Consider the following 23,930-nt stretch of genomic DNA (forward strand, 5'->3'; position numbering starts at 1 on the left):
ATCTCGGGAGTAGAAACGGGAAACAATTCCCAAGAGCCAGGTGCGCCCGTAGGTGCTGGGTTACACTTACTTTGTTTAAAAAGGTTTAAGATCCGTGCGGGTGGAGGTGGTGTCTTCAATGCGATCGATGCTGAGCTTTGCCCCGAAGGCATTCCGGCTCCCCAGGGACCGGCTGTGGGGGTTTGTGTTGTCTCCTCTGGGCTCACAGGTAGGAAACGTCTCGCTCTGCCATGGCTGCTATTTCCTGCAATCTTGCACAAAAGAGATGGAAAACTTCCAATTCCACTATTGATCAAACCCACACTATTTTCCATCAATGCACTTCCCTGTTTTTTGTAATAGAACACCCCAAACCTCAAATCCAGCTCAATGTATACTGCTGTAACCAAAAACTTCTACTGATGTGGAGCTCTGGAGTGCAAAAGGGAAATTGAAGCACGGTGAAACCTCCAGAGGTGTTTTATAAGAATGAACTGGCAGAGCCGGGAGCAAGTGGAGCTGTTTGGATGTGGAAGTGTCACAGCCAGTCTGTGGGAGAATCCCCACACGTCCTCTGGACCTCGAGCTGAGGGTATCAGGAGGTAGAAAATCAGTTTTCACTGGCAGCTGGGGCCAGTTTGTGGAAGGGAAATATTTACTCTCTCCTAGGACTGCGTGAAATGTTTGGGTAGAAATGAACTCTTGAGCTGAAGGGAAAATATTCCAGTGTTCCTCTGGGAACACTGCCAGGTGAGGTATTTGCAGGTAGAAGCACAAGCTGAAAATGGATTCAGCTGCCAGAGACTCTGTGTTGCCCCAGGATGAGCAGATAATCCCAAAAATCACCCAAATCACTTGTTGTCAGACATGGAAAGAAGCAGCAGGATATCCTGACAGAAAAACTTGATTTCACTGTGCAGGTATCCCTGGTTTGAAGCTTCCCACTCCGCATTCCCAGAGCCAGCAGAGGAGCTGATTCCAGAGCAGGACTGGCCATGGAATTCCCAACCCAGGAGCCCCAGCAGAGGCTGCTCCAGGAGCAGAGACCAACAGGGGCTGGGCAGGCTCCCAGTGCTCAGGTGGCTGCAGTGAATGAAAAAACCCTGTCCCAGCTCCACTGGCACATTCCAGGAGGGAAGTGAAGTGGGAGCACCACCACAAGGGCAAACACTTGGAAGAGGCAGGAGGAATGCAAAGCCTCCCTTTACATCATCAACCCACAGCTCTAAATCCAAAGCTACCTCTGGGCCCTCTCCAGGTTTGGAATGGGAAGCTTTTTCCCCCTCTGTCAGGTCATTGTTTTTATTTTGTTCTTAACATATGTGGCATTCATTGCTCATTATGAAAATAATTAACTGTTAGAAGACAGGCAATGCTAGGATATTAAAAATTTGAAAGATCACCCATGCCACTTGAACAGTAATTATTTGAATTTTAACAGTGACTTGCCCAAGAATGCAGAAGGTATTTTCAAGAGTGTGTTTCTTGCTCTTGTAGCAAAAGAAATATAGCAATTAAACCAGTTATACACTAATTCTAGGGTTAATTAGCAATAAATCCATCACTGGAAGTGGTGCATGAAGAACAAGGAGATGAACAATCTCCAAACAAATCCAAGCTCTGTGCATTCCTTGCAGAGCTGCCAGTGCACAAAGCTGGGATTTTAAACACGTTTTTCTCCTTCCAGTATCTCATCTCACCTGCTGGGCACACCTCTGCCACTGGGGCTGTGTAAAGGGGACTGTCACCACTGCCAGCCAGCTCGGGGACCCCGGGGTTCTCAGGGGGATGGACACCACAGACCCCCAGCTCCAGCCTTCCCAAAGATCTCCAAGCCATGGAACAAGGCAACACCAGGGAATTTCTGAAGCAGCAGGTGACACAAACCCTGCCAGGTGTGTCACACAGGGAAAGTAAGGGCAGGGACTGAGCTGTCCAGAGCTGAGGTTACAATCCTGCTGCTGTGCAAGGCCAGGCTGACACAACATCCACTTCTCAAGAACTTCCCAAGGATATCCAGGCACAATTTGGCTGGAAATGGATCAGTATCAGCACCCCTATGTAAGGCAGAGGCTGCTGCTGTCAAACCTGCACTCTCAGCACCCTGAGGTGAAGGGGAGGCTCTGATCTCCTGCAGGTCAGCCAGGAGCACTGCTGGAGGAGGGATGGGACAGCCTGAGGAATCAGCACCATTACCCCATTATTCCATATCCCAGGGAAGCTGCCCCAAGGCTGCCAGAGCTGCAGGAGTGTTTGGACAGCACTCTCAGGGGTGCTCAGGGTGGGACTGTTGGGGTGTCTGGGCAGGAACAGGGGCTGCCCTGATGATCCCTGAGGGTCCCTTCCCACTCAGGATATTCCAGGATTCTGTGATTGCATCTTAGTGGACACAGCAGAGCAGCAAAGGCAGTTTTTGCATGTGAAAATTATATTCTTTCCCCCCTATTGATTAACAATGATGATGCTGAAGCAACACTAAGAAGTTTTACTGTTAATTAAGTAATCCAAGTGTCCTGCATAGTGCCACTGTTTGGGCAGGTTCTCCACCAGTTTTCCATAGAAACATCCCTGAGGGTGACACAGCCCTGACAGGGACACATGGGCAGCACAGCCACAACTGGGATATTCCCCTAAAGAGATTCAAACCTTGCACTACAGCCAAACATTGTAGTAAGATGAAATTGGGCACTAAGCAGAGAGAAAACTGTGACCCTGTTCTCACACAGAGGAAGTTTGTTTGTAAATTCTGGTCTTTGTGAAAAGGGATGAACTTTTTGCCCCTGAGTCATCTGTGGCTGAGACCAGAGCAAAATAATCCTCATTCTTCCTTTTTCTAACAGCTAAAACTCTCATCTAAAGGGTTGTGGTAGGGGTTTTCTAACAGCTAAGAACTCTCATCTGAAGGCTTGTGTTAAGGGGTTGTTTCACCACTGATTTAAGTTCACAAATAATAGATCTATTAATTGATAATATAGATTATTTTTCTACTTAAACCCCAAATTAAGAACTGAGCAGCTCTCTGAACCCCTGGTTTTCATCCTGGTGCAAAGACAGCCAGGATTTGGGGCCTGCCTTCCTCAAGCCTCTAGACTAAGCCAGAAAAGCTTAAAATAAAGACCATTTAAGGTGTCCATGAATTGATGTTAAAAACCCCAAATCCTTTCTTTAAACTGAATTTGAGGAACCTGCTACCATGAAACTCTGCAATATTAGCTGTGAAAAATTAACTGCATCCACGAGGCCACAATGATCCAGGAATGATGAGCCTCAAACCAACACACCCCTAAGAGTAGCTCAAGAGCTGTAATTGATATAAATAAATCATCAATCACTGCATCCTAGCAGCCAGTGGTTGATTCTTGAGGAACCTGCACAGGAAAAGAGGCAAACATGTGGCAGACACAGTCCAAGAAGCTGAAGATGCAACACAGTGCCCAGAGCAGCTGTGGCTGCCCCTGGATCCCTGGAATTGTCCAAGGCCAGGCTGGACAAGGCTTGGAACAACCAGGGATGGTGCCAGGTGTCCCAACCCAAACCCAAATCATTCCGTGATTCTATAACCCAAAACCAAACCAGGAGTCTGATCTTAAGAATGTGGACTAAGAAGGTAAGACACACACACCCAAAAAAATCCTAAAAAACCCAAGCCCCCAAAAATCATTCACTTGGTTTATTTTGTACATTGTACACCTGGTTTATAAACTGCTCCCATCAGGGCAAGATGTGCTGGGAAAGTGCTCAGAGGAAGTGGTCAGTGAGGGTGGATTTGCTCACAGCTGTTCATGGGACAGACAGACAGACAGAGCACAGCTTGTTGCAGAATCTGTAGTGATTTCAGGGTCACCCCAGCAGGGTCTCAGGGACGGATGGCTCCAGACACTCTCCAGCAAAGAATCCTACAACAAACACAGAGCAGTGGTTAAGCAGAGCTTCCTGCACACAGCCACAGCAGGGAAATAGGGGTCTCCTCAAGCCAGGTCTTATCAGCTCTTGGAGATCTGTTTCACACCCAAGATAGCTCAGCTACCTTAGAAGGCATAAAATCAGCAGGATGGCTTTTGAGGTAGTGTTGGCAACAGAAAAATTTAATAAAAGGCAAAATAACAAAACTCTTTACAGAGAAAAACTGAGCTAAGTGCAAGAGGTCCTTGCTCCTGGAAAAACACCTCACAAAAGCCATTAGTTTCATTGTTCTCTTCTTTTTCTAGTTAATTGCTCAGGCAGGACTTTTTGGCTTTTGTTCAATTAGCTATCCTTGAGTTTATGGTGAAATCTCCCAAGTTCTATGAGGTGTAATTTCACCTAATTGAAGAGAAACTTCTAGGCTCTTTTAAGGAGACAAAAGATAGTTTTGTCACTTTATCAATAAAGGGCACATTTCTATACAGCAGCCACTGAGAGGTTTCAGGATCCTCCAGGATCCAGGCAGAAGTTTCAGGTACAGGAGCTGATGCAGGTGTGGGTGGGCAGGCCTGGAGTCCCTCTGGAAGGGAGCACAGCTCACCACAGACACATCCCCTTTCTCTGCTCCTCTTCCCACAAAGTTCTTCAAAATGGGAAACACAGGCTGTTGGCAGAGCGAGGAATAGAGCTGTGCTCCTACTATTGACAATTTTTAAGGAAGGAAAGGTAATTTAATTGCCACTACATAACTTGAGAGCTTTTCCACTTGAAAACTTTTGTCCATCCCAGTTGGACAGGGCTTGGAGCAGTCTGGGATGGTGGAAGGTGTCCCTGCCCATGGCGGGGGTGGCACTGAAGGGACTTTGAGGACCCTTCCCACCCAAACCATTGGGTGATTTTATGGTTCTATGACTTGGCTGTAAACATCACAGTGACCCACAATCCCTCCAGTTCAGCTGATTTGCAAGACAAGTTTCATTCCTCTCTTGGTCACAGAAGGATCTGTGCAATACAAAGTTTGCAAACAGTAAATTGTTTAAACTGCAACAACTATGGCTGAGAAAGGACTTAAAAAGTACTGTCTGTGCTTTCCAGACTGACTGACTTCCCTACAAAGTACCGTGTAGCTGGACAGAAATAGCTCACTTCCATTAATCAACATTTAGATGTAACTGTTATTCTGACCAGAAGAAACAAACACTGAGGTGGACAGAGTTTCCTCTGGACTCAGAGTTTCTCCATTAGCATCCTTTAATGAATGGAAAAATCTTCCTGACTCCCTTCTATCTGCAGCAAGGAATAAAGAAAATCAAAGCCTGCCTTCTAAAAAGAATATGCAGTTAGAGCCCCTACAGAAGGATTATACAATTGCTGTTCCAGCTTTAGGAATGGTCAAACTTTCAGAACATTCAGATCAGCACTTCGGGTATGCATTTAAAGAAGAAAAAGAACCAAAACCTGGAGAAAGCAAATCTTCCAAGGAATTTGTGGAATACAATAACAAGCTCTGAAAATTAAATTTATTTTTAATACCAGTTACAAGGAGCAGAAAGGAGTCTGAATTTGCCTAGTCACAAAACTAGCCCTGAGCTTGTAGCTCTTCTGCTCAGGAACAGAAGTAAAAAAATAAGTCAAAAGTTCCAAATTAGCTTGATTTAACCTCTTAAGAACTGCATTATGTTGTGGAAAACACGCTGCTTGCAAAAAAATTACTTGAAAAACATATTCTAATGAATATTTCATCCTTTGGTGCTCTGTGAAGCTCCATTTAAAAAATAGAAAAAAAATTATTGTGCCCCAGGCAAAGAAGAAATATCCACTGTCACACCAACACAGGGTTATTGTGTTCAAGTGTTCCAGGCTAGGCTGTCCTGGACAGGGCTTGGAGCAACCTGGGATAGTGGAAGGTGTCCCTGCCCATGGCAGGGGCTGAGCAGGGTGAGCTTTAAGGTCCTTCCAACCCAAACCAATCTGGGATTCTGTGACTTTATAATTCTACTGATTAAGCCAAGAGATGCACAAACAAAACTCACCATTAGGGGGAAGCTCAGTCTTCAGTTTTGTACTTGCCGCCAATGTAGGGAACGTACTGCAAGACCAGCTTCCAGTCTGTGGCCCAGATCACCCCAATGCCAGCCACACCACCCCATGTCGCCAGGGTGGGGGTCCTAAAGGAGAGACACACACAGGGAAACAACAAATTACCACTGGGAAAGGCCTGGCAGATGCTTATGGCTGAGGTACCTGGAAAAGGCACTTCAATCAGGAAGAGAGCTTAGAATTCCAGAATATCCTGAGTGGGAAGGCATCCATAGGGATCACTGACCCCAACCCTGCCCAACCACCCCAACAGCCCCACCCTGAGCATCCCCGGGAGCTCCTGCAGCTCTGGCAGCCTTGGCACCATTCCCTGGGCAGCCTGGGCAGTGCCCAGCAGCCTCGGGGGGCAGAACCTTGCCCTGAGCTCCATGCCAAGGCCTGGCACAGCTGCAGCCCTTGCTGGGCTCCTGTCCCTGTGCCAGAGCAGAGCTCAGCCCCTGCCCCTGTGCCTGCCCTGGGGAGGAGCTGCAGCCCCCGAGGAGCCTCCCTTCAGTCTCCTGGGCTGCAGCTGAACCAGCCAAGTGCCCTCAGCTGCTCCTCAGCCCTTCCCCAGCTCCGTGTCCCTCCTCTGGGCACTCTCCAACAGCTCTGGATCCTTCTGATCTTGTGGTGACCAAGCTGGACACAGAAATACTGAAACAACCTCAAAGACACGGAATAGCATTAGTCCTCAGGGCAGCCAAGATATTTTACAGGAAGAAGTTCATAGTCTTTCACTTAAAAAGACTACTGCACAGCGAAGAGAAGACACACTACCATACATGGCTGCCGCCACATCCCGTCGGTTCTGCCCCGTCCTTTTGCCTCCCACAGCCCTGCAAAGGGCACCCACGGCACTGCTGTATTACCGAACGTGGAACAGCCAGCGCGGGTGGGCCGCAAGCCTTTCCCCGGCTCCTCGGGCCCTCAGCCCGGCCCGAGCGCTGCTCCGCACCCCAGCACCATCCCCAGCGACCTTCAGGGAACGGGGAGGCCTCGGGCAGGGGCCGGGATGCCCTTCAGGCTCCCTCAGGCTCCCACAGAGCGCGCTGCGAGCGCGGCCGTGCCTCGAGGACGCGGTGAGGGGAGCGCGGAGCCCCGGGCCGAGCGGACAGACCCGGTGGGGGCGAGCAGAGCCCGGCTCGGAGCGGAGAGAGAGCCCCGGGTGGAAGCGGGCAGCCCCGGCAGCCCCAGCGCGGCGTGGGCAGCCCAGCAGCTCCTCACCAGGTCCGCAGCAGTTCCGCGTAGCGCGGCCCCAGCAGCTGGTTCAACATGGCCATGGCGCCGCCTCACTCAAAGTGACCCCGAGCGGCGGCGGCCGGGCCGCTCCGAGCACGCGCGGGGCTGCAGCGGGGCGGGGCTGCGGCCGAACCGGCCCCGCGCGGGGCTGTGCGCGAACGTGACGGGATGGGGGCGGCTATGAGGGGACACCGGCCGTACTGAGGGGACGCGGGCTCTGAGGGGACATGGGCCGCCTTGAGGGGACATGAGCCATCCTGAGGGGCACGGGCCACTCTGAGGGGACACGAGCTGCCCTGAAGTGACACGGGCCATTCTGAGGGGACACCGGCACGAAGGAATCACCAGCCGAAGGGACCGATAGTCGCCAGGCTGGAGAGGGGACACCAGCCCAGATGGGACACGAGCTATCCTGAGGGGACACGAGGCATCCTGAGGGGACACGGGCCACCATGAGGGGACACGGGTTACCCTGAGAGGACACAGCCCCCCCTGAGGGGGCATGGGCCACCCTGAAGGGGACACAGGCCACCCTGAGGGGACACGGGCCACTCTGAGGGGACATGAGCCATACTGAGGGGACATGGGCTACCCTGAGGGGACACGGGCACTAAGGAAACACCAGCCCAGGGGACGCCAGCCCAGATGGGGCACAAGGCTTGATGGGACACAAGCCCTGAGAGGACGGGCTTGTCTCTGTGCTGGAGGGGGACATGAGTCCTGAGGGGACACGGACCGAGGGGACGGGCAGGTGGACAGGTGGGATGGATGGACAGATGGACAGGTGGGATGGGTGGACAGGCTGTCCCCACAGCGGAGGGATGACAGCAGCTGCCCTAGGGGAACTGGCTGCCCCTGCACTGCAGAAGGGGAGGCCTGTCTTCACACCAGAGAGGAGAGAGGGAACACGGGCCCTGAGGGGACAGGATGTCCGCAGGCTGGAGAGGGGACATGGGCCCTGAGGGGTGGCAGTGTCCCCACACTGCTCCCTTCCCAGAGTGGTATCCCCAGAGCCTGTCAGTGCCCCTGCAAACCCTCCTGTCAAGGCTGCTCAGTCTCCCCCAACAGGAGAGGGAGTTTCCAGCCAGGTTTTTCAGGAGAGCATCATAAAATCACCATCAATTCCATAATGTTCCCCAGGCTCTGCTCAGAGCCTGCTCAGCCTCTTGTGAACATGCAGGAGGAACTCTGGAACAGACACCCCAGAGCAGCTGTGGGTGCCCCTGGATCCCTGGAAGTGTCCACGGCCAGGCTGGACCAGGCCTGGAGCAGCCTGGGATGGTGGAAGGGTTCCCTGCCCATGGGATGAGCTTTAAGATCCCTTAGAACCCAAACCATTCCCTGATTCTGAGATTGTGTGGCGGTGCAAACATGACATGACATTTGTCACAGGTTCTGGTAGCCTCATCCCAGCTCATCTCCAGGGAGGGAGTGCTGGCAGGAGCTCACTTGGTGGCTGCTGCTCTGCTCTTGCGAAGCTGCATGCTCTCAGCAGCTGTTCTGTGCTGCTCCTTGCTCCTGTTCTCACCGCCTCTCCCAGCCCAAAGCCTGCTCTGAGCACTCGCCTGTTTTATGCTCCACCTTGTGCATTTGTTGAGCATCCATGTTCCAGGCTGCTCCCAAGCACACACTTCTCCCTGGCTTAGATCTGAGCTGTAAACGGCTGGCACAGGCTGCCCAGGGCAGTGGTGGAGTCACCATCCCTATAAGCATTAAAAAAATGCATGAATGTGGCTCTTGAGGACATTTTTAGTGGTGGATATGGCAGTGCTGCTGGGTTAATGGTTGGACTGGGTGATCTCCAAAGTCTTTCCCAATTTTAATGATTCTGTGGTTTTATGATGCAACCTAAGAAAGGAATGTCATTGCATGCACCCAGAGCAGCTTGGGAAGGGCAGAGCTGCCTCACTGCTGAGAGAAGGCACCCAAGGGAGATTTATCCAGGCACTGCCAGAGCCACTTCTGTCAGCCTGGACTGTTCTGCTCTGGAGCAGCACAGTGAGGGCACAGGCAGCAAACCTGGGGAAGAAAGGTGCTCCCAGGCAGAGGCCTCCAAGGCCAGGCTGGATGGAGCTTGTGGTCTGCTGGAAGGCGTCCCCACTTGTGGCAGGCAGTGGAATGAGATGGGCTTTGTGGTCCTTTCAGCCCAAATCAATCTGTAATTGTGTGACAGTCCTGGGGGACCTTGGAGCCTGCAGGGCAGGAGAATGGAGCCAGGTGGGGTCAGACTCTGCTCCCAGGGAGCAAGGGACAGGACAAGAGGAAATGGCCCCAGGGTGTGCAGGGAAGGTTCAGGTTGGATATTTGGAATAATTTCTTCCCAAAGAGGGTGCCAGGTACTGGCACAGGCTGCCCTGGGCAGAAGTGTTCGAACAATGATGGGGTGCTTGGGGCATGGGTTAGTGCTGAACTGACTGTTGGACTTGATGATCTGAAAGGTCTTTTCACTCTTAACTCTGATTTGATGAATTTCTCCCATCACCAGTCAGTGCTGGGCTCCTGGATGGTCTGGGGGTGTTTAACTGGATTTAAGTGGATTTTTTGTGGGCGCTCCCCAGGGGCAGAAGCAAGGAAACAACAGCGATGCAGGGGGCAGGATCCACACCCAGAGCAAGTGTCTGAAAACCTGTCTGGTGTTTTCTTTTGTTTTTTGTTTTTAGTACAAGGCAAAGCCTTTATTCCAACTTCTCATTCCTAGGGATCCACAACATCTGAAGGACACACATGGGGATAAAAAAAGAAATATTGTTATAAAATGTCACATTTATTGCTACATTACTGTTATATACAGGACAGTTCTCAAAATCTACTTTAAAAAAGTTAGGATTATTTAAAAATTCCAAATAATCCAGCCAGCTGTTTTGACACTTGTATAAAATTATTTAAAAAAATGAAAACAATTCATATCTTGAGGCACTCAGAAACACAATTTCATCCCCCAATTGTGATTCATTTCAAAGAGCAACGCATTTCCCACCCCCAAATACTTTATTTTTTTTATTTTTTTTTTGCTGGGTTAGGCATATATATATATATATTTACTATATATATAGTTCAAAACTATAATGTGTATCTGATTTAAGAACAAGGATTTCAGCCACTTAAGTACATCTGGATTTACAGGTAGGCAGCATAAACATCAAAAGCAAGGACCATTTTTTATTTTAAAGGCCAAAAAACCAAAAACAACCCATAACTTTCTACAGGGTTAAAAATAAACAACTTCCGCAGGCATCTCCCATCTGCTCTCCCACCCCCCATTCCTACAAAAATATAAAGAACATCCCAGGAATGCTTTGTTTCCCCGGAGAGCTGGAGCCCTCTGCAGCCAACAGGTCATTCCCAGCTGGGACCCTCCCTGTCCTGCCTCTGTCCCCTCTGCTGGCACAGAGCAGTGGCGGCTGCGGGGCTCCCACAGCTCCTTCCTGCCCAGTGGCTCTGTGGTACAAGGTTTGCTCAAAGCTGCTGGTTCTGGTGGCTTGGGAAGACGTGGCCCTGGCAAGGGGGACTGTGGTGTCCCCAGCTCGCTGCCTCCAGGGGCTCCACAGCTCCCTGGGTACAACCCAGGGGTGCAGGCACAGCCCAGGGGTGCAGGGCACAACCCAGGGGTGCAGGGCACCACCCAGGGGTGCAGGGCACAGCCCAGGGATGGAGAGCACAGCCCAGGGGTGCAGGGCACAGCCCAGGGGTGCAGAGCACAGCCCAGGGATGCAGGGCACAGCCCAGGGGTGCAGGGCACAACCCAGGGGTGCAGGGCACAGCCCAGGGGTGCAGAGCACAGCCCAGGGATGCAGGGCACAACCCAGGGGTGCAGGCACAGCCCAGGGGTGCAGGGCACAACCCAGGGGTGCAGGGCACAGCCCAGGGGTGCAGGGCACAACCCAGGGGTGCAGGGCACAGCCCAGGGGTGCAGGGCACAGCCCAGGCATGGAGAGCACAGCCCAGGGGTGCAGGCACAGCCCAGGGATGGAGAGCACAGCCCAGTGGTGCAGGGCACAACCCAGGGGTGCTTCTGGCCAAAGGCCTCAGTACCAGGACACCCCTTTGGAAGCAGAAACCCCTTTGTTCTCCGGGACTGGTGCTGCAGCCCCGCTGAGCTCAGATGTCTCAGGTGAGTGTTACAGCCTCGCCCTCCAGCACAGCATGGGCTTGGCAGGGCCAGGGTGGGAATGGGGAGCCCTGAGCAGCAGGAGGGGTACAAAGCCAGGGGAACACAGACACCAATGTGGACACCACGACAGGAGTGCCCTTGGCCCGGAGCTGGGCTGCAGGTGGACACACAAGGTTTGGCAGAAGGTCACGAGGAGCCTGCACCACCCTCCTAAGCAGAGACCCCTCCCCCTGGGAGTCCTGCAGGCCAAGGCACAGCAGTGCTGGCTCCCCAAAAGGGCTGAATTGTCCTGGAAATCAAAGTACAGAGCACCCCAAGGGCAGGGAGAGGCAGTTGTGCTGTGGGACGCTGGCAGCACCCACCCCAGTGCTGGCATGGGCTGCTCCTTTGCAAAGGGAAACAGCTCAGAGATGCTGGCTGGAGAGATTGGGGGGCATGGGAGGAAGGGAAATGCCCCTGCAGGCTGAAGGAAGAGCAGCCCCAGCCCAGGCTGAGGCTCAGGGGTTGGGACAGGGCAGTCTGGGCAGCAGCAAGGTGGAACAGAGCTTCTCCTGTCAGGGGGCTGGGGATGAGGGACGCTGGCAGAGCCCCACCAGCATGGAGCAGAAGGCACAGGAGGATGAAGGGTGTGTGGAGGAGCCCCAGGACCAGGCCCTGTCCTCTCCAGCTCAGTGCTCAGTATGAGCTGGGTGCTCCCACAGTCTCATCTGCCCCCTCCCAGCTCCAGAGCACAGGTGTCAAAATTTTGGAGCTGCCAGGAATGAAGCTGGACCCTGAGGGCAGCAGGGAGCAGGAATCACGGACGAGAGCAAAGAGAATGGGCTGGGCTGGGATCTGCAGAGCCCCGGGAGAGGAGAGAGGGATAAGATTTGCATAGGATTTTTAACAGGGCAAAGACCTTGTGCAAGCTCAGGGTACAGAAATCAGGCCTTGCTATTGCTGGTGTTGGGCAGGAATGGGGGAGTCCAGTGGGCAGCGCTTGCTCTGGGTTAGCCAGCACTGCACATGTGGGCTGGAGGCTCTTCTGGCCCAGCTTTGCTTCACCTCCCAGAGCCCAGGGGTGGACCTGGAGCTGGGCCAGGCTCCCCACCACAGCACAGCAGGGCCTGCAAGAAGAACTCAGGTTCCACTGGCCACAAAGTTGGCAGCAAAGCTCGAAGGGTGCAGGGGATTGGGGGTTTCCAAAGCTTCCTGTTTTTTGAGCCCCCACAACTGGAACCACCCAGCAAGGGCCCAAAGCTCTGCTGGCTTCAGTGGGGACACTGGTGACATACAAAGGACCCTGGGGAGCAGTTTCTGCCCTGATTCTGGAATTACAGCTTGAGTCCATCCTTCCTGCAGCCCAGCTCTGGGGTAGCTGTGGAAGCAGGGGAGCAGAGAGCCCCAGGAGCTGCTGCTGGGGCTGTGAGGGGATCTGAGGGGTCAGGGCAGGGGTGAGTGCCACACAGCTGGAATTCTGCTCCCTGGGCTGTGAGCAGCCACCCCTGCCTGAGCACCAACCCATGGGAAGCTGCAGCTGCTTTGCTCTGGGGAAAAAGCATGTGAAAAGGGAGAAAAAAACAATCTGCAATTTTGCTGTTCACAGACTGGATTTCAGACGCTCCCCAGTGCTGTGGCATGCACAGCTCGTGTGCAGGGAGGCAGGGGCTGGCTGAGCGGGGCAATGGAGGCCCCTGGGCTGGGGACACAGGAAATGTCCCATGGCAGTGCCCCAGTTCTGCTGCTTCCCTGAGGCAGCCTGGGCAAAGAGGAACCAGAAGCTGCACACAAGGGAAGGCAGCCCCCCATGTGATGAAGGAAGCTTGGGGGAGCTCAGTGGCCCCAAAAGAGGAGGGCACGTGGCCCCAGGAGCAGCCATGCAAGCAAAGGCTGAGAGAGGAAGGAGGAAATGGAATGAATGGCACCATAGAGCATGTCACCCCCTGGGACACCTCTCCTGGCAGCACCACCGCTGTGGGGACACACAGACAGGCACAGGAGCAGGTCTGGGCATCTCTAAGACCCCAAGTGGAATGGAGCAGAGCTGTGGGCTGGGGAGGGTGCAGACCTGGCCCTCACTGAGCACAACACCTAAAGACAAGAGTTTCATTGCTACAGGGTGACATTTCGGGGCTGGGCTGGTGGGATTCTGGGTACAGCACCTGGCAGTGGTTGTTTTTAGAAAAGCCACTTTCCCTGGCAGGTTACAGACACCATGTTCACACTGGCAAGACAAAAGAACTTCTCCTTGCTGCTCCTCCCAATTGTTCTCTGAGCACCTGAAAGCAGAGATGCCACTGAGGCCACACTGGGCTGGCACACACAGCTGCCACCCTGTGCCATTGAGGCAGCACTGCCACCCCCTACATTGTGCTTTTGAGATGATCTCTCCAAGCCCTGGCTCTGAGGGCTTGTGCTCAAGGATCTTCACCCAAGCCTTGTCATGGAAGGATGTTGGCTGGATTTGCTGTCAAAGGAACATTTTAAACCATTAAATGCAGCTGAAAAGCCCCATTTTTGTTGCAATGTCTGCGGATTCAGGGATAGTGAGAAAGGCTCTGGCTCCTCAGGATTCCTCCTTGGCCTGCAGGCCTCGGAGGGGATAAAGAAGTTCAGCAAATTTGTGAACAACTCATAAATCTTCTCAGGTTTCCAATTTTGTTGAACTGATGGATTTTTCTTGACTAGTCCCTTTAAGTCCAGTCGTCCATTACTGCCACCTCCAATTCTTGGGGCAAAATCAAAGGCTTTGTGAACCATTTAAAATTTTTTTGTAGGGTTTCAAGCTTTCCAGGGCTGGGACACTGCTCCATCTGTCCTGGCCGTGGGACAGGGGCACTGAGCCAGCCAAGACCCCTGAGCTGTGGGTACTCTCAGCCCCAGCACTCTCACCAGTGGAGCAGGAATTCATGGATGAAACACAGCAGCTGCTGAGCCCTCCAGTTTGCACTCCAGAGCATGAATGGGAGTCAGGGCTGTCACACAGGGAGGAAAAACCTCATCCATGTCCCTGCCCACTGCTGCAGCACCCAGAAGAGCCCCAGGAGGGAGGTGCTGTAACCTGTGGAGCTGATTAGGCTGAAATCAGCCTAGAAGCACCTGGGTAATGGAACCACTGAGCTTCCTGCCCTTCCCAGGGACAGAGCTGGGGCTGCTGAGGTCTCACCATGCATAGGAATGGTGGGAGCACCCAAAAGCTTCAGAGGGATGGCTGGATGGTGGGGCAGGGCCAGGGGCAGAGGGACAGCCCCATCCTGCCCTGGCACTTGGAGTGGCACAGTTGGAGCTGCCACAGGGCTGAGGCCACAGCCCTGCACGGCCCTAAGCACCTCCAGCAGGGCCTGCCAGAGCACAAAGCACCTGGAGGAGCACCAGGTTGTGCCAAGAGCCTGGGGTTCCTGGGAAGTGCCACAGGAGCACATCCTGTGTGCCAGTCCCTCCTTTCCCCGTGCCAAAGCAACACAGCTTCCCCAGGAGCCCAGGCTGGAGCAGCACAGGGAGAGATGGAGCCTGCAGGGGGGAGGGGAGCTCCCCACATCCCCCAGAACAGCAGCCATGTCTGCCTGACTGGGCCCTGCAGAGCTGGGAAGAACCAGGCACAAAACGTTTCACAAGGGGAAGGAGAGGGAAGAAACAAGAGTAAATTCCTGGTGGATGTTTTTCCATGGCCATCTCCAGACCGGCTGCTGCAGCTCAGCACTGCCCAGCACCTCTTTGTTTGCTCCACACCTCCAGGGCACCCAGAGGGGCTGCCAGGGATCCTCCTCCTGCTGGGGACACCAGAGTGGTCTGGAGTGACTGGGAATCCCTTGGAGTGAAGGGACAGCTGGCCCAGCCTGGCTGCTGGAGCACAGGGACAGGAGCTCCTGCTGTCCCTCCTTCTCGAGTGCAGGTGAGGTGGCCACTCCCAGCCCGTGGCAGGGCTGAGCTCAGGCTGCCTCCAGGGATGCCTGGGAGATGTGACAGCAGGTGACAGCGGGGTGTGAGGCCACCCCTCCTCCCGAGCCAGCACTTTGCATTTCCGATGGCTCCAGTGCCAGAAGGGATCCTGCAGCTGCTCAGGCCGGGTCTCTGCTCCTTCCCTGCCTGCAGCACCCTCTGCTGCTGCTGCTGCTGCAGGCCCCGTGTCCCACTGCTGCTCTGGCTGCCTCTGCCTCTTCCCAGCGCTGCAGCTTTGTTCACTCGGTCTTTGTTCAGTGCTGCTCCTGGAAGTGCCTCTGGCAGCTCTGGCCCGTGGAACAGGCGCCTCCCTGTGCATCCCTCGCTGCTCTGCTCACCTGCCAGTGCCTCAGTCCCTTGGTTCTCCTCCCCACGGTGACACTGGAACAGCCGCGGTCACATCCTCTGTCTGCCCCGGGGGCATCTCGGGAACAAAGCGACCCTGAGCACCTCAGTCACTGCCCGGGGAGGGAGCACTGCTGCCACTCGTGCTGTTTAACTTCCTTTTCCCAAATCAGAAGTGGCCGAAGAAAAGAGATGGTGAATTCAGCACAACAGTTTGTTTGTTGTCATGGAAGGTACAAGCCAGGCAAGGAAGAACATTCCCTCACTGTGGCTACATTCGCTTTTAGTGGCTTTCCGAGCCGAATCTGAGAATTCCTCTCTTTATATCCAGTCTCTCTTAATACAATTTTAATATTCTGGTTGATCCTAAAGATGCAACGTTAACTATAGAAACAGCAGCAGAAAAGCGGAGGGTACAAGACATGTTTTTATACAAAAAAAAAATTTTTTTCGTTGCTTACAAAACATATGCAAAAGAAGCTAAAAAAACCAAAAGGCATTGCTATTTGTTCTACATAAAAAATCTCATAACTAATGTTCTTTTTTTTTAAAAAAGAAATATCAAGCTTAGGCACAATTTTGCTGCTGGCTGCTTGTGAACAAGCCAAGAGAACACGCCACCCCCTCCTAACTGAGTGATATGTATTGACTGTTCTGCACTTTATACTTAAGGCAATTTTTTGTTTCCGTTTTGTTTCTGACAAAGTGTTTTTTCCACTCCTTACGTCACGCCAGGATCCGGCTGCGTGTGTCAGTATGAGCAGTACTACAGTTCATGGGTCAACAGGGCTGCAGGTCACACCGAGGGTTTTCTTCCTACACACCTCCGTATTCAGAGGAACAAAATGATCTACAAATAAAATAAAATAAAAAAAGAAAAATTTGAAGTGATAGAAGCTAAATGAGAATACAGCTGTGCTGCTTGCACAGGGGGCCCCAAGGCTGTCAGTCCCTGCAGGGCTGCAGCTGAGCTGTGCCTTTGTTTTGGTCAGGGCATCCTCAGGCACCCATTGGGGCAGGACACCAAGGGACTGTGTGCTCTCCATGCACTGCACGGGATCAGCTCCTGACCCACCACTCCTGGATCTGCTCAATCCCCCACCCACCATCTCTGCACTGCTCACATGCTCCCAGAGGCCCTTAAAAGTGGGAACAGCCCATGGGAGCCTGTGCCTGCCACAGCCTCACCAGGGGATTTGCACCCTCTGTGACTCTCTTGGCATTTCTGGGACCTGCCCATTCCCTCTCATAGAGCCACAAGGAAAAGGAATTGTTGGTTTCCAGTAGCCAAGTGGGGCAGGACTGGGAGGTGCAGAGCAGAGCTGAGCCCACCAGAGAGCTCCAAACCCCCATCCCAGCTACGGGGCTGCACTCTTCTGTGGGCCAGAGGCTCTGGGTGTCCATGGGGCACGTCACACACAGAGAGAGAAAATCATGGATGGGCTGGGCTGGAAGGGACCTTAAAGTTCATCTTATTCCATGGGCAGGGACACCTCTCACCATCTCAGGTTGCTCCAAGCCCCTCCAGCCTGGCCTTGGACACTTCAGGGATGGGGTAGCCACAGCTGCTCTGGGCACCCTGTGCCAGGCCTGGCACACATGCAGGTCATTGGTTTCAGGGAAATGAAGCAGGGCTGTGGCTGCTGCTGAGGGAGTGGGGCTGACCAACCAGAGCAGGGCACAGGCACAGGGCTGGAGCCACGCTGGGATGGGGGATCAAAGGGGGACCAGTACCTTTACATGTGTCCAACAGGGTTGTGACCGTCTCCTAGACCAGGATGGGAAGCTGACAGTGTCATCTGGGGGTCTCCTACCACTCCGGACACTTTCTCCTCTTCCCGGCGCTTCAAGCAGGCGGCTTTTGGGTTCAGATTGCGCTCTGTGCCCAAAACAGCAAGGGAGGGGAGCAACCTCAGTCTGGGCACCAGCATCACCCTGGCAGCAGCACCCCAGAGGGACAGAGGGGACCATGCCAGGCAGGCCTGTGTGAGGAGAGGAGCTCCTGCAGTGCTTGCTGCTGCCCCAGTCCCTGCAGGATCTTGCCAGGCCCCTGCTCGAGCAGAACCCCAGGCCCAGATGGAATCATGGAATGCTTTGGGTTGGAAGGAATATTAAAGTCCATCTTGTTCCAACCCCCTGCCATGGGCAGGGACACATCTCATTGTCCCAGGCTGCTCCAAGCCCTGCCCAACCTGCCAGGGACAGGGGCAGGGATCCAGGGGCAGCCCCAGCTGCTCTGGGCACCCTGTGCCAGGGCATTTCCATGTGCTTGTTACAGGAACCCCCAAGTGCCTCAGCCAGCACTCAGAGCTGAGGACTGAATTTTCCAAAGCTGCTTAATGGGATCCAGGTGCAAAATCATATTAAGCATGAGCAGAGAGAGAGAGAGCAGCCTCAAATCCACCCCAGGCTGGGGCTGGGGAGAGCTCAGCAGCCAGAGGTGCTGCAAACACACAGCTCAGCCAGAAAGCAGAGTGAGGACAGAGAAGCAGGAGCATGCAGAGACAGGGGGAGAGACAGGCCCCGAAATGCACCTGCAGCGGTACCATACCTCGTACTTGCTGCTCCAGGCCCAGAATGACCTGCACGGCCTGCTGCAGGATGATCAGTTTGGTCTGTGCTTTGTCCGTTTTTAAGTGCATCTGGCACATTCGTCCCAGCTCTTTAAAGGCCTCGTTAATGTCCCGCACTCGCACCCTCTCCCTGGCGTTATTGGCCATGCGCCTCTCCCGGTCCCTCAGATCTTTGTCCTCCAGTGACAAGGCCTCGTCTGTACTGCTGGGTTCACAGCACCACAGGGTTAGTCAGGGGGTGCCACCAGGGGGGCTCTCTATGTTGCCGTGCTGGGAGTGCTCCGGGTGTCCACTGGAAAGCGCCCAAACGGCCTCACTTTGCAAAGCCAATTCCTCTGGGTGCTTCCAGAGCAGCCCAGGCTGTGTCACCTCTGCAAGGCCAGGGGAAGGTGCTGCCAGCACAGGGCCAGGTGCCCAGGGGGGCTGGAGGGGCCACTGGGGGCAAGGGTGGGCACTGATGCAGCATCACCCACCAACACCTTCCATCCTCTGCAAAATTTTGCCTTCCTGTTTGTTTTCAACTGAAAACTCAAAGACTGGGGGAGGCACTCTGCCAAAAACATCAAGTTTGTCCCCCATGGAAAGATTTGGCAGGAAGCAAATCCTTCTCTGTAAGATTTCCTTCCCATGTGCAGCTTCCAGTGCTGGTGTTTGGAGCAGTGGTGCTGCAGCAGCAGGAGCAGCCTGGCCTGGCACCCTCAGGGGGTGCTCTGAGGATCACACTCGGAGGCAGACACTGAATCCAGATCTTTCCACACAGCCAGAAGAGGTGATTTTTATTTTTTTTTTTTCCAGGCACAGTCAGAAGCTCTGTGAGAGCCCCCAGTGCTGACAGCACCCCAGGGATGCCTGACACAGGCAGGGGTGGGGGAAGCAAAGTTGTGCTGGCAGCATCTTGAACCATGGCCTTGCCCACCCCCTCGAAAGCCCCAATTTAAATACAGACGACCTTCTCCCCCAGAGCAAAACTTCTTGCAGGAAGACACCTATCTGAGGAGGGTCCTTGGGTGAGACCTGACACTGGGACAGCCCGTGGGCTCCTGGGGAGCCACGTGGGGATCAGCCCTTAGCAAAGAGGGGCTGCAGAGTCAGAGCCCTCCTGCAGAGCCCACGGACAGTGCAGGGCCATGTGAAGGGGAGCAGGGGCTCCCTGGCAAGCACTGCCTGTGTGGGACTGAGGGCTGCCCACTGGCCCTGCTACACCCTGTCCTCACTGCCCTGTCCCTGCCTGTGTCCCCTCCTGGCTGCCCCAGCTGGCACTGCCACCTCCTCTCCACACACACAGCACAGGCAGGGGGACAGGGCCATCCTGTGCCCCCACACAGGACCCAGATCCTCCCTCCAGCACAGGCTGGGGGCTGCAGCTCCTTGCTGGTGGCCAGTCCTGGCTGGTGTCTCCCCCAGCAGGGACAAGGCTTGGATGTCACACCTGGGCAGGACAGAGCTGTGTCCCCAACACCAGCACGTAGCACTGACAGCTTGCACTGTGTGAGGATGGGATGCTTCAGCTGCCTTGTGCCCCTGCAGACACCAACCAGTCCTAAACTCCTCAGTCTCCTCCTTTCCCGTCCTGCAGCTGCTGTGGCAGTGGGAGGATCCTGGCAGCCCCCTTGGCACACAGTGACCCGATGGCAGCACTGCCAGAGGGGCTGTGAGGGTGGGATCCTCTCCTGGAGAGCAGCACAAAGCCAAGGAGGGGACACTGCCTGCCTGCACTATCTGCTGAGGGAGCCTGCAGGGCTCAGCCACCTCTGGCTGCCCCCAGGAAGGGTTTAAAAAGGGACAAGCGTGGGAGACCAAAGTGAACACGGTGCCAACTCTGCCTAAGCCCTGCCCCACCCTCGGCCTGCCTGGGATCCGTGAGCAGCAAGTACAAGGTAGAGTGGGACCACCGAGAGGTCACGGCTGGGGCATGTCTGTAGGAGATTGGAAAGAACAGAACCAAAAAGTATAAACTTGAAATAAAAAAAAAAAAATCAAAAGGAAGGGGAAATTAAAAAAGAAGACAGGAAAAAATATACATGTTATGAAAGGCAAAAAATTACAAACTGAAGAGAGGCACAAAGGACTCCAACATCAAGGCACAGCAAGGCCAGCAGAGAGGAGCACAGGCAGGCACAGCCCCCGACGCGTGTTACACAGCTCTGCAGAGAGAAAGGGGTTAACCTGCCCGGAGCGCTGCAGGCGGGGCAGGGGCGGGACAGGAGCACATGCACTGCGGGGTGGGGACAAAGCGGCCACGGCCTGGGGGCACAGCCGGGACAGCCACCCTGGGTCTGGGGGGACAGCCGGGACTGCCACCCTCGCTTCCCCCCTGCCATGGGTGCACACACACCGTGGTGCACTCCTGTGGAAGGCAGCGAGCGTGCCCTGAGCATGTCCCGGTGGGGGCAGAGGCTGCAGGACCCCGCTGGCAGCTCCAGGCTCAGAATGCACAGCGCTCCCACACCAGTGCAGGCAGCCAGGGCTGCTCAGCCCGGGCATCCCGCTGCCCTCCCGTGCCCCAGGGCTGTGCCAGGTGCCACACTGGGTCACAGCAGCACAGAGCCCCATCAGGCACACCGAGGGGAAAGGAACAGGCTCTGTGCTCAGAGCAGCCCTTGGAGACGGCAGAGCTGGACCCCTCTGGGAGGTTCTCTAGTGGGGTTTCTGTCACTTTGCTGGCCAAGCACTGAGCACTCCTGGCTGCGGGCAAGCAGGACATGGCACAGGTGTCCCCACGGGGACCAGCATGCAGCACACGCGGTGGCAGCGGGGGACAAAGGAGAGAACAGCAGGGATGGATGCAAAAAAGGTAAAAAAAAAAAAAAATTAAAAGGACATCGACAGCCTTGGATTGGTCCCCAAGGCCACAGGGGAGAGAGACAGTGCGAGGCACCACAGCACGTCACAGGAGACAGACAGACAGACAGCCCCGTGCCGATCAGGTACGTAAATATCACCACTCCGGGACCCTCACTGACCTCTAACTTGTTGCTCCAGGTTCAGTATGACTGATACGGCCTGGTGTAGGATTAGCAGTTTGGTCTGCGGTTTTTCGCTGTTTAGGTGCAGCTGGCACATGCGTCCGAGCTCCTTAAAGGCCTCGTTGATGTCACGGACCCGCAGGCGCTCACGGGCATTATTGGCGACCCTCCTTTCTCTCTCTCTCTCGGCTTTTTGCTCTGGGGGAAGAAGATCGTCCTCCTCATCCTCATCTTGACTAATGGTTTAAAATAAGAACGAGACAGGGAGACAGGGACATTCCTCGTGTGCACTCTCAGCACTGGTCAACTCACAGACAAGAAACACACGGTGACGCAGCGAGGTGAGAGCCCCCCGTGTGCCCTGCCAGGGCCTGCTGCCCTGTGCCAGGGGCAGGGACACGCAGGGGCTTCAGACACAACCAGCTAAGGCTCTTCTTCTGCCTCTTTTTTGTTTTCTTTTGGTTTTAAACAGCAAAGAAAGAACACACAATGTGACTACGGCCTGAGCTTGTTGCCAGGAGTGTGCAGGGTGGCCCAGACAAGGTGAAGGCCAACACTGGAATCCCCAGCTGGAATCTGGGAAGATGCAGCCCTCTGCCTCCAGGGCAGGAGTGGGGCTGGTGCTGCCTCTCTGGGCACCATCACCCTGCTGAGGTCTCCGAGCTGGTGGCAAGGCTGCAGAGCAGCCAACAGGCTGAAGGACTGCACCTGAGCCACTGCCACTCCTCTGGCTGGATGTGACAGAGGACACAGGAGCCCAAAGCAGACAGCAGAGATGCCCCAAGGCAGGGAGGGGATCAGACTGTGTCTGACTGGGAGCACTGGCTCCTTCCCTGCACAGGCAGGTGTGGGATGAGGTGCATCCCTCTGCTTTAGGAGCACGAGGATGCCCTGAGCCCACAGGGACAGGAGCCAGCAGAAGGGTGGCAGGGACCCTTCCCCTGGGGCAGTAGCAGGAGCCCAGGCTGTGTGAGACCACACCAGGCTCCAGGGTGGGCAGGGCTGGGGGGGCTGTGCCACAGGGTGACCCCAGGCCAAGCCCAGTGCCTGGTGGGTCCTGGCAGCTGAACCCCAGCCCAAACAGCCCTGGCCTGGGAGCAGAGAAAGTGAAGGGAGAGACCTGTTCAAAGAGCACCTTGTTCTGGTCCGGGAGGGTTTCAGCTCCTTCTTCTCCTCTTCTGAGTTATCTGCCACCGACGTGTTCTCCTCATCCTCCTTCTCCTCCCTCTTTATCTCGCTCGTTCCTGAGGAGACGCTGCTCCGGCCCAGCCCCCCGGACAAACCTGCAGAGAGAGCAGAGCCTGAGGGGCCTGACCCACAGGGGAGGCTGGGGGGGTCCCCAGGCTCTGCTCCTGCAGAGGCAGCTCAAACTCATCCTGCATTGCTGCTCCACACTCGGGGAAGATGTGAGGCTGCTGCCTCTGCCCTGCTGATGCTTCCCATTCTCCCTCTTACTTCCAATTTGGGAACCCAACCTACACAGCAGAGCACTGGGAACTGTGCACCCACACCTGGCAGGGGGAATGGGAAAATACACTCAAACATGTAGGGTTAGAAGGGATATTGGGCAGGAATTGTTCCCTGGCAGGAGCAGCTGGGGCTGCCCCTGGATCCCTGGCAGTGCCCAAGGCCAGGCTGGACAGGGCTGGGAGCAGCCTGGGACAGTGGGAGGCATCCCTGCCCATAGGAGGGGGTGGAGGGGGATGAGCTTCAAGGTCTCTTCCAAGCCAGACCATTCTGGGACTCTGTGACACCTCTGGAAAAGGCTCCAGGTAGAAACTGCCCTGTGAATGCCGCAAGGGAGCAGCAGCCTTGCAGAGACATCATAAATCTGCCCCAGGCTGCACAGCCCTCGGCCCAGCCCCACAGGTGAGTCCCCCCAGCCCCCAGCAGGTGACCCTGGGCACAGGTGAGCCCCCCCTGCACAGCTGCCTTACCACTGTACGTGTCCTGCTGCCTGCTGAGCTCCGGCAGCGAGCTGGGCTGCGATGCAAGTGTGACGTGGTTGTGGAGCAAGCTGGGGGTGCTGGACAGCCCATCCTCAGGGTGGCCTCCTCCCACCTGCAGCAAGGAGCAGAGTGAGCCTCAGGGAGGGAGGGATGTGTCACTGCCAGCAGGTAATGGGGACATTCACCTGAGCTGTCACCCCAGGCCATCCCCGGGATCCATGGACCAGGCTGAGGCACAGCTGGGTGCTCTGGGTGCTCCCCTCACCCTCCCAGCCCTGGAGCTCTGAATGCAGCAGGGAAGAGCCAGCCTGTGCAGGAGCAGCTCTCTGGGACTGCAGGGGACACTGCAGCTCTCTGCTCTGAGCAGGAGCTGCACCCAGCCCACAGCCCTGTCACTGCTGTGCCCAGCCCAAGGAAAAGCCACTCTGTGCCCTCTCTTGCCCTCTGTGCAAGGCCAGCACAGAGGACATGTGTCCTGTGTCATTGAGCACCACTGCCACCTCCCCAGTGCCACCAGAGCAAGGACATGCCAGCAACATGAACATGGCTCCAAAAGGGCTGGAGGCAAAGGGTGAGGGTGAGCCCACAGCCCCGAGGCAGCCACACAGGCTGGGCACTGACAGGACACTCCCCAGCTGGCAGCAGGGAGAGGACACATCTACAGAGGACACATCTCATTCCCTGCTCAGGAGCAGAACCCAGGGAGCCTGGCAGGGGATCACAGCTGCTTCTCCAGAGAAGTGTCACTGCTTTGTGCAGCAGGCAGCAGCTCTGCCAAAAATGTGCTTGCTGCTGTGGTCACCAACCTCTGGACAAGGGGGTGATCCTGCATGGGACCCCAGCATCCACCTGCCCAGGGTGCCCTGGA

General features: G+C 55.1%; 2 protein-coding genes across 12 annotated transcripts in view; both read right to left on the reverse strand.

Annotated features, from left to right (window-relative positions):
- Positions 1–3,634: 3,634 nt before the first annotated feature.
- Positions 3,635–7,344, reverse strand: UQCR11 (ubiquinol-cytochrome c reductase, complex III subunit XI). The gene is made up of 3 exons (XM_074528942.1): positions 7,186–7,344; positions 5,916–6,050; positions 3,635–3,875 (listed from the first exon to the last, which is right to left on the reverse strand). The coding sequence occupies exons 1-2, from the start codon at positions 7,239–7,241 to the stop codon at positions 5,930–5,932; spliced, it is 177 nt and encodes a 58-aa protein (XP_074385043.1). The 5' UTR covers positions 7,242–7,344; the 3' UTR covers positions 3,635–3,875; positions 5,916–5,929.
- Positions 7,345–14,993: 7,649 nt separating this feature from the next.
- Positions 14,994–23,930, reverse strand: part of TCF3 (transcription factor 3) — a 79,427-nt gene continuing 70,490 nt past the window's right edge. For 4 of the 11 annotated variants that reach the window (XM_074528931.1, XM_074528932.1, XM_074528938.1 and 1 more), the window contains 5 exons: positions 23,051–23,174; positions 22,234–22,396; positions 21,111–21,349; positions 17,309–17,453; positions 14,994–16,424 (listed from right to left, as the gene is read on the reverse strand). In XM_074528931.1, coding sequence (XP_074385032.1) covers positions 17,311–17,453; positions 21,111–21,349; positions 22,234–22,396; positions 23,051–23,174 — 669 coding nt within the window. In that variant the 3' untranslated portion in view covers positions 14,994–16,424; positions 17,309–17,310. Of the gene's footprint in view, positions 16,425–17,308; positions 17,454–18,125; positions 18,353–21,110; positions 21,350–22,233; positions 22,397–23,050; positions 23,175–23,930 lie in introns of all 11 variants that reach the window. The other 7 variants (XM_074528936.1, XM_074528941.1, XM_074528934.1 and 4 more) reach the window with 5 other exon arrangements.

This window comes from Zonotrichia albicollis, chromosome 29, assembly GCF_047830755.1.
Source record: "Zonotrichia albicollis isolate bZonAlb1 chromosome 29, bZonAlb1.hap1, whole genome shotgun sequence".
Taxonomy (NCBI): domain Eukaryota; kingdom Metazoa; phylum Chordata; class Aves; order Passeriformes; family Passerellidae; genus Zonotrichia; species Zonotrichia albicollis.

Coding starts and splice junctions, on each gene's coding strand:
- UQCR11 (XM_074528942.1), bottom strand. CDS start 7,241: ATGGCCATGTTGAACCAGCTGCTGGGGCCGCGCTACGCGGAACTGCTG. Junction 6,051..7,185: donor GCGGAACTGCTGCGGACCTG/GTGAGGAGCTGC, acceptor TCTCTCCTTTAG/GACCCCCACCCTGGCGACAT.